The sequence below is a fragment of the Gossypium hirsutum genome, chromosome A13 (assembly GCF_007990345.1).
Source record: "Gossypium hirsutum isolate 1008001.06 chromosome A13, Gossypium_hirsutum_v2.1, whole genome shotgun sequence".
Classification (NCBI taxonomy): Eukaryota; Viridiplantae; Streptophyta; class Magnoliopsida; order Malvales; family Malvaceae; genus Gossypium; species Gossypium hirsutum.
In genome coordinates, this window is record NC_053436.1 from 100,788,012 (window position 1) to 100,798,269 (window position 10,258).

At 28.4% G+C, this 10,258-nt stretch overlaps 1 protein-coding gene across 2 annotated transcripts; it reads left to right on the top strand.

The window, feature by feature from the left end:
- The first annotated feature begins 2,829 nt into the window (after nucleotides 1-2,829).
- Nucleotides 2,830-6,838, top strand: LOC107894769 (uncharacterized metal-dependent hydrolase YabD). Of its 2 annotated transcripts, none has more exons than XM_016819991.2 (8): nucleotides 2,830-3,117; nucleotides 3,254-3,327; nucleotides 4,031-4,112; nucleotides 5,896-5,946; nucleotides 6,096-6,196; nucleotides 6,280-6,433; nucleotides 6,517-6,630; nucleotides 6,734-6,838. In XM_016819991.2, exons 1-8 carry the CDS (start codon nucleotides 2,905-2,907, stop codon nucleotides 6,737-6,739), a joined length of 795 nt encoding a protein of 264 aa, XP_016675480.1. In that variant the 5' UTR covers nucleotides 2,830-2,904; the 3' UTR covers nucleotides 6,740-6,838. The 2 variants fall into 2 exon arrangements, with proteins under 2 accessions (XP_016675480.1, XP_016675479.1); XM_016819990.2 differs by having other exon boundaries at nucleotides 2,832-3,117; nucleotides 6,706-6,838.
- Nucleotides 6,839-10,258: the final 3,420 nt, after the last annotated feature.

Genomic DNA, 10,258 nt, shown 5'->3' on the forward strand with positions numbered 1-10,258 from the left:
TTGAAGCTTTTCTTGGCACCCCTATGGATTCCTCAAGTTTGGAAACTTTGTCACCCATCATTGACAACATATCCTTCAAATTTTTTACTTTCTTATACCTCTCATGAATCTTGGTAGGGTATTATGATACTATGCTTAAGTTATCATCTCAATTTAGCACTTTAAATGAACCTTGATCTGATATTAAGTATCACGGGCTTGGACTTCAATCGAGCGAACCATGCGGCCTTAGGTAGGGAATTCACTACAAATTGCCTAAGTTAGTTTGAACCTTAAAAGTTGATATCTTTAAGACACTAAAGCTAGAAACTTACTAAACGAAACAAGTAGAAAGTAAGAAAAACTTAATATAGCTTAGAGTAAATGCTCTCTATTTATTTAATAAATCAAATGGTGAATGATACAAATGAGGTTGGGGAAAACCTCAATTTATAGTTGAGCCCCCATTACATGAAAGGTATAGATTGGATCATATCAATGGCTTATATTGAAACCTATTTATAAGATAAAGTCCTAAGAAATTTAAACATTTATACTTAGAATACAAAATTACCCTTAGTAAAATACAAGTTACTAGAATGTTCATTGGATCACCAGGCTTCAAGTAGATGGAATGTTTCAAGAATTAAGTGATCCTGATAGGTCAAAGTAAGCTCAAATCACCCATAAGAACAATTTGGGTCTGTAGTGCGGGCTTTAGTTATGGAACTTTGTGCGTAGGCCGTGACATATAAATAATGTTGATTCGAATTGATGAAACTATGCTTTATTTTTATAATAAAAAAATAAACTCACTTTTTTTTTATAAAAAGAAGGGGAAAGTCTCCAAAAATTGAACTCAGGTCAATTTCTTAATTGTATTTGGAGGTTCCAAAAGTGTTTTTCCACTGTAGACGTAATGAAGAATGCTTGAATTTTTGGGTCAAAACTGTGATGGGAAAGAGTTTTTCCTCCTAAACACAAAAGGTGGGAGGCTTTTTTTTTTTTTTTTGAGTTAGGAAGTGAAATTTATCAAAATGCCATTCTTTATGTTAACTGTTTAAAAGGTATATAAAAATTAGATTAATTTATATTCTACTTATCATTATATTAAATTATTTTAATGTTTCACATATCAATATATGAAATTATTTAAATATCATATTCCTTAACTTATTTACTTTCTATTATTTTCCAAAAAAGATATTTTAACCTTACAATTTTTATCCACAATAAAAAAAACTAAAATTTAACAAATCTTACTTTTTCACGGTACTTTTTCTATCACACTTTTTAAAAATATTTTTTAAGGGTAAACTACTAAAATAGTCACTTTTGTTTGTCTCAGGTTACATTTTAATCACTTATGTTTGAAATGTTACGTTTTAGTCACTTACGTTATCGTGTTGTAATATTTTAGTCATTGAGCGTTAATTGTTGTGAACGGTGAAATGGAAAAAAAATTAAATTAAATTGCTAAAAAACGAAAAAAATATGGGCTAATTGAATAATATAACCTAAAATTTTTGTTTGAAATGATGAATTAACGTGTCATGTCAGTTTACCGTTACACCGTTAACTGCAATTAATGGCTCAGTGATTGAAATGTTACAACACGTTAATGTAAGTGACTAAAACGTAATATTTCAAACATAAATGACTAAAATGTTACTCGAAAGAAACAAAAATGACTATTTTAATAGTTTACATTTCTTTTAAATACTTAAAAAAAACACTTGTCAAATGCAACATTGAAAACTAACCCTTACCATCAATAATTCATAACTCAATTCACTACTCTTGAATTAAATATAAAGATGTTGATGCATTACCCACTAATAAATTGAATATAAACATTAAATAACATACAAACAATAGTTGACATCATTTTAATTGAATAATATAGTCGGTTGTTTCCTCGTATAAAAACCAATTTATTCATTAAAAAATAATAAATAAAAGATTAAACAAATCTTTTCTTTGAAGTTTTGCATTTGGATAATCTAATTTAAACTTGCCATTGTAATAAGAAAACCTGTTTACATATATTCATATATCAACACAACCTGGACATTTGTGAATTACTTGGATTATACGTTGTTGACTTTTCATGTTATTTTTTTTATTACCTCCATTAACATGATTTAAGTCCTAATGAATACTGATTTATAAATTTACAACAAAATTATATAAAATTACATTAATACATGGATATATTAAAATTATTTTAATACTTTATTTAATTTTTCGTCTTTTTAACTTTTAAATTTTTTTTCAAATCATCCTAAAATAGATAAAAATATTAACATTTTTTAATTTTGCTGATGTTGTATACATATGAATGACACGTCAACATTTAATTAATTTTTTAAAATTTTAAAAATTCAAAAAAACTATAAAATTTATTTTTAAAAATTACAAATCATTAAGATTATTCAGAAGTATAAAAATTATAAAAATATATATATTTGAATATTTTTGCATTTAAATATTAATTAAATACCGACATGTCATCCACGTAACAATCTACATGTGTGTCGTGTCAGCAAAATTAATAAACATTAACTTTTCTATCGATTTTGAGGTAATTTAATAAAAAATATATGTTCAAGGGTTAAAAAAGGTAAAAATTTAAAGGGAGGAACAAAATGAATTTTGAATTTTATAAAGTTAGAGGAAAAAAAAGAAATTATGCCTAAAATATCCGCAACATAGTTTTCATGAATTTTTTTTTTTTTGGGTTTCCAAGATATCCACTAAAAGGATAAACTGCGTAGGAATAAATATGATTATATAAAAATATAATTAATTTGTTTATATAAACTCACAAATCAAGACAAGTTCCATACGGATAATATATAGGGTTGTGATTAGTGGATCTCCACCTGGTTTTACATCTATTTGTATTTGCAACATATAAAAAAAATGAAAGAAGCGATAAACATAAAACTCTTTTACATTTCTCTTGCAGTTTTGTGTATTGTTTCAAGTGAAACAAAGATCAGATCCATGGCCATGAAATTGTTTGATGCACACTGTCACCTACAGGATCAAAGAGTTGTTGACAAGGCTTCCCTACTCATTCATATTGCTAATGCCGCAGGTGTTGTTTACATTGCTGTCGATGGCATAACTGAGGTATGCAACTTAACTATTTTTCTTAAATAAGATTACGATATGTTTCTACTTCCATATAAACCAAATCTTGATTCAAATTCCAAAATTTTGATCTTTGAAGTTTAGTTTTGACCACTTTTTCTTTTCTTTCTTTTAGAAAGATTGGCATCTGGTGAAAGAAATGAGTGATGAGTATGATTCTGTGATTCCAAACTTTGGGCTACATCCATGGTAATCTATATTATCATTAAAAATTACAATAATACACTTTCGTAATTAAAATAAGTATTATTATTTAAGAGTATTTTAGTTTTTCTCATTTAAAAATTAAAGATATGCATATGGTGGTATTTGAACCTAAATCAATTACAAATAAATGTTTAATTTATCATTCAACTAAAGCTTTTTTTTTCTATATTTTTATACATTTTAATTTTTTATGCCCACATTATTACCTTTATCAGTTATATATATATATATTTGTACTATTATTTAAGCTCCTGAATGAGTCGGTATCACCCTCAACCGGGTTTCAACTCAGTTAGAAAATTTCGGAAATGTCCTTCCATAATTAAACTTATTATTATTTGAAAGTATTTTAGTCTTTTCACATATAGTGGGATTTGAACCCACTCCAATTTCATTATTAAAACCTTTAATTTTTTCATTTTAATAATGTATTTAATTGATGTGGTGCCCCAAGTTAACTCGATACTGACTCTAGATTGATGACAATACCATTATAAATAATTTAATCTAATTTTTTTCATTTTAATAACATATATATTCCATGTGTTATTATTAAATATACATTTTATTATTTATTGTATATGATATTTAAATATTCTAAATTTGTGGGTTTTAAAATATATATACATATATATAATTGATGTTTGATTTCGAATTTATTTTTTATTCTTTGGGTCCTTTACAGGTACGTTGAAGGAAAGAGTCGCTCTTGGTTCGACACTCTGAAAGAGTTAATTGAAGCAAACCCTTCAGCTGCTGTTGGCGAGGTATTAAAAACGGATTAAATAGATGGGTTGAAATAAATCATTAGTAAAAATGATATTTATAACGCATTAAATCAAATAATATTTATCTAACATTAAATTAAATGTTAAATTCATTATAATGAATCCGTTTCTTTCATTTTCTTAAAACCATGCTATATGCCTTTTTGTCTTCTTTTTTTTTTACCAAGCTGGTTGCCAAGGAAATATGTGTAGACATGCACATAATAATCCCTCGAGTTGTAGGGTCTGCTCCATAAGTTTTAGTTAATATTTAAAGAAAAAGGAAATTGTATTTTACTAATAATTTTAAAATTTTATCAAAATTTATAAGGTTTTATCAAAATATTTAAGGATTTATCTAAGAATTTATCAAAATATCTTAATATTTACAAAATTACTAAGGGTTTACCAAAATTTGTAAAGATTTTTTTAGAGTCGTAAACTGATCAACTCAACATTTTGGCATACCAAAATTTCTAATGGTTTACCAACATTTCTAGAAATTTATCAAAATTTATAAGAATTCCTAAAGTTATACCAAAATATTTAAAGATTTACCAAAATTTCTAAAATTATATTAAAATATCTATGGATTTATCAACATTTTTAAGGTTATTTAGAAATTTTGGTAAATCCTTAGACTTTTTTGGTAGGCCAAAATGTTGCCTTGATCAAGTTTGGGACATTAGGAAAATCTTAAACATTGGTGAACCTTTAGAAATATTGTTAAATCCTTAGAAATTTTAATAAAGGCTTAAAAATATTGATAAACACTTAGAAATACAGGTAAATCTTTAGATATTTTGGTAAATCTTTAGAAATATTGAATTTTGGTAAATTTATGGATATTGTGGTATAACTTTAGAAAATTTTATAAATCCTTAGAAATATTGGTATGTCAAAATATTGAGTTGATCGAGTCAACTAAGTAAATCTTTAAAAATCTCGGTAAAAACTCTTGAAAATTTTGGTAAATACTTAGATATTTTGGTATAACCTTATAATTTTTGCTAAATCCTTAGAAATTTTAGTATGCTAAAATGTTGAGTTAATCGAGTCTAGGGCACAAAGGAAATCCTTAGAAGCATTGGTAAATCCTTAAATATTTTTATATAACCTTAGAAATTTTGGTATAACCTTAGAATTTTATTTTACTTTTGTAATTCTTTAGAAATTTTGGTATGCCAAAATGTTGAATTGATCGAGAAGAAATTTTATAAAATCCTTATATATTTTAATATAGCCTTAGAAATTTTGATAAATCCTTAAATATTTTGATAGAATATTATAAATTTTGAAAAATGCTTTGATATATTAGTAATTAACCTTTTATTTTTCGTTTTCCGTTAAATCTTAACGGGAACTCATGAGAAATTCTTTGTAAAGCGCGCACCCTAAAGAAACCCACCCTTCAACAAGCATAAAACTATAAATTAAAGGCACATTCAAAAAATACTATAAATTAAAGGCGAATGAGGCATTGGATTATAAGTTAAAGTGGACTCAAGTTTAAGTATTATCATGTGTAATTGTAATGTGTGAATCACTATATTTTTTTATGTGTATATCATAGGTGGATTTTCTTTGATATTCGCACACCTATAACTTTTTTTTATAATTTTATGAGTGAATTTTCGCCGATGATTAATATATTGAAAAAAAATAGTGACCAAAATCTCAACCCAATTTAATTTAATTGGGTCTCATCCTTATTAATTGAAGTGTTGAAGTAGTAGATTATTGATTAAATCATCCCGACCATTTTGTTCCCATGTATTTTCAGATTGGTTTAGACAAAAGCCCACTGGCAAAAGGGGTTGATTTCGGGGAACAGGTGATTATTTTCCCAACTAATTCTTTTGCCATATATTGATATTTGATGCACTAATCAGACTCCATTAAAGATAAAATTATATGTATTTTTTTAAATAATAATAAATTGAATAAACAAAATTTAAAGATTATTTCTTATATTATTGGAAGGTGGAAGTGTTTAAGAAGCAGCTTCAGCTTGCAAAGGGTTTGAAAAGACCAGCAAGTGTGCATTGTCTTGATGCTTTTCCCGAGCTTCTTCAAATAATGAAGTATGTATCCTTTCTATGATTGATTTATTTTGTTAAATTTTAATGGTTTGATTCTTATTTGTTTAACTAATTTGAAATGGAAGGGAAATAGGACCATTTCCAGCAGGTGTAATACTCCATTCCTTCCAGGGATCTCCAGAGGTAGTACCTCAACTTACAAAGCTTGGCTCCTACTTTTCATTCTCTGGACATTTGATGCCATTAAAAGAAGACAAGGCCAGAAAGATTGTGAAGGCGGTAATTTATATGTTCATCAATTTCATTCATTTACATCCCAAACAAAACAAATGATTAGTGTAATGAAAACGGACAATTGACAGGTACCTTTGGATCGAATATTATTGGAGACGGATGCACCTGATGCCCTTCCGACAAACCCTATTTTCTTTGTTCCTGGAAATGCTACCCTTAATCAGCCTGCAAATGTTCATAGTGTATGTCTTCTTCCTCTTTTCTATTTTAAATCGATAGAATTCAGTAAGGAATGATCAAGTAATTGAATGATGCAGGTACTTATATATGTTGCATCTTTACTAGATTTGAGTAAAGAAGAATTGGCAGATATAAGTTACAATAATGCACTTCGTGTATTCTCTTTCCAAGGTTCAAAAATTCCATTAAAATGATCTTTATTTCTATGCCTATGGGAACCGCTGTATCATTATTACAATATAATCCCCCTTTATTAATAATATAATAAATTTAATTATTCCGTTCCCACCTTGTACTTTGTATGTTAAAAAGAGTCATTATCTATTCTGTCTATTTATATTATTATTTAAAACGAATTTACCCTTTATATTAAATTATTATTGTAACACCCTAATCTCGGCCTAAACATTATGGTTGAATTTAAAGAAGTTATATCAACTCGTTTGAAAAACTAATTTAAAATCTAGCTTAGAAATCGTGTATTTACTGATTGTGCATATTCTGAAACTTCCGTTATTATCTTACATAAAAGTTATTTCAAATTTTCAACGAAAAATCCATATTTCGTTTAATTTAAAAAAAAACTTCCTTTAACTTAACAGAAAACATGCAGAATACTTAAGCCAAATATCGAAACCCAAAACCAAAATTTAAATCTGAAAACTTAGTCCAAAAATCAAAAGTTCAAAAAAAAACTTAATTAATGATAATTCAAACCATCATATTTAATAACCCGAGAAAACAATCCAAGCTCCCGCACAATGTCCGGTCCTAAACTTGTTTGTTATCTGAGAGGAAATCAAACAAAGAGTGAGCTTACAAGCTCAGTGTGTAACACAACTCAAGCTACAAATCAAATACACATAAATAAATAGATATGTTTTTAGATACAGGTTCAAACATATTCTCATATTCAGAATCAGATGCATATTCAGATTCAAATACATATACAGTCACAGATCTTATCCCCATCTGCTATACACCAACTCCGTCCAACCAATCACACCGAGTTGTGGTGGTATGTTACTCATAAAGGTGCAGCTAAGCTGGTAGACAGATATTGCAGTTTAACCGTCAAAGTTGCAGTAATATTGCTAGAATACACTTCCTCCATCACATATCAAACCCACCTCAATGCACATGCATAAATAAACTAAAACATATATTCCATAAACAGATGTCATGGATACTTTTCTTACGTAATCATAGTTTCGGAGTTATCAGAACACAAATCGCACATTTTTTTCATATACCTTACCTTTATCACATACAAACACATATCAATAGATGTCATATTTGAAGCTACATTTAAGCCAAACAAACCCACGGAATACCTAGGTGAAAATTTTCAAAAAATGGGTCCATATGGCCTACCTGGTCTGACTATGTGATCACATATGCCCATGTGCCCTACACGGCCTACTCGAATTGCCCGTGTAATTGCACGCGCCCATGTGCTCCACACGGCTGACCATATGCACGTGTAATGCATACGGCCTGTCACATGGTCGCGTGACAAACAACAATCTCAAAAACAACCTCTGTTTCCCATATTTTCTGAGTTTTAAATGACGTTTCAGGCTAGAATCACATACTTGATAATAGTTTTGATACCACACAATGACGCACTCCAAATCCTACATACGGTACCAAATTGAATCAATTAACAAATATAAATTAACCCAAATTTACCCCATTTTCTAAAAGAAACAGTCCCAAAAATCACATACAAGCACTTACTTTACAGAAACAACATCGAAAATAGCGACTACGCCGTTGGAAGGTTTCGATTCTCACCCCTTTTGCCTAATAAAAAGCCATGAAAACACTTAACACAATGTAGAACGAGAATTAAGCATTAACAATCAATCTTGCTCACGAATGAATTAAAACTTAATATCCGAAAATAACACAACGTTAGTTACTCTAATCTTGGATTATGACTGAAAATGGATAGTCAAAAAGGTAGTCTCACAATGACATAGTGACAGCAAAACAAAATTAACTGAAAAAGAAAAAAAATGAAAGAAACTCAACGGGAAAGAATGGGAGGAAGGGAAGAAACAAAAGAAAGAAGAAAAGATGAAGAAAAGAGGGAGTGAGAGATATTTTGGGATAATGTCAAAACTACCCACATCCCACTAAATCCAATTAACTTACCACTCATATGTTTCCCTTAGAGTTCAAAAAAAAACATTTTGCACACACAAGGTTTCAGACAAAAAACCTCTATGAAAGCTAAAGTTTTACTATTAAACCAACTGGCTCATTCTTGTCAATAATTGAGCGAAAATAATTTATAAATCAGATGTTCAAAGATAGGGTCTAGACAAAAATAGCAAAAATTCAAGGAAAAGAATTCGAATTTAAAACCTCTCACACACTAGCACAACTCTTAACCACTAAATCAGATAACTGCACTTTTCAAAATTTTTACAATCTAACTCAAAATTAAGATGTAACCACCCCTTGGTTTCACTAACTCAATTTCTTCTAACCTGATTTTTGGAATGTGACAATTATTATTTTAAATACATTTTATTTTTTATTAAATGATTATAATTATTATTTTGATTCCATTTCTTCATAACTTTTTAATGTTCGGTTTGGAAATATAGATTTGTATATATTAGTTACCAACATCAATAGAAGAGAATACAATCCAGTGCTAAAATATCAACAGAGAAGAAAACAATCCAATGTTCTTTTTACCATTATAAGTCACTACACCAAAACAGGTTTTTAGCGGCGTTTTTAGCGGCGTTTGAATGAAAAACGCCACTAAAGAACTAGCATTAGCAGTGCTTCTAAAAAACGCCGCTAAAGATCGAGCATTAGCAGCGCTTATTAAAAAACGCCACTATAGGTTCATCTTTAGCGGCGCTTTTCAAAAAACGCCGCTAATGCTCGACCTTTAGCGGCGCTTTACAAAAAAACGCCGCAAAAAATTTAACACAACGTTATCGTGAGCCTTTAGTGGCTTTAGCGGCGCTTTTTAAAAACGCCGCTAAAGATCAAGTATTAGCGGTGCTTTTTTAAAAACGCCGCTAATGTTCGATCTTTAGCGGCATTTTTTGAAAAACGCCAAAAAAATTAAAAAATTAAAAAACTATTATTTAAAATAATTTAAAGATTTTTGGTATATGACTAATTGTTTTTAATTTATATGTTAAATATTTTCTTATATAATTGTAAAAGAGATAGTATTAATTTTAAAATATTGAATTAATTATCATTATAGTTTAGAGTTTACAGTATATGGTTAAGGGTTTAATATTTATGAGTTATTATTTTAAGGTTTATGGATTATGGGTTTAGGGATTATGGTTTAAGGGTTGTGGTTTAAGGTTTAAGTGTTAGGGGGTTAAGGGTTAGGGGTTCAGGTTTATGTTTTAGGATTTATAGTTTAGGGTTTAGAGATTAGGAGTTTAGGGTTTAGATTAATTAGTGTTTTTTAATTTATATGATAAATATTTTCTTATATAATTATAAAAGATATAGTATTAATTTTAAAATATTGAATTAATTATCATTATAGTTTAGGGTTTATGATTTAGGGTATATGATTTAGAGTTTAAAGTGTATGAGTTATTATTTTAAGGTTTATGGATTATGGGTTTAGAGATTATG

Bases quoted from the DNA above. Each gene is read 5' to 3' on its own strand.
- LOC107894769 (XM_016819990.2), top strand. From the start codon at position 2,905: ATGAAAGAAGCGATAAACATAAAACTCTTTTACATTTCTCTTGCAGTT. The intron at 3,328-4,030 runs GTAATCTATATT...GGTCCTTTACAG, and splicing joins AACTTTGGGCTACATCCATG to GTACGTTGAAGGAAAGAGTC. The intron at 5,947-6,095 runs GTGATTATTTTC...TATTATTGGAAG, and splicing joins GGGTTGATTTCGGGGAACAG to GTGGAAGTGTTTAAGAAGCA.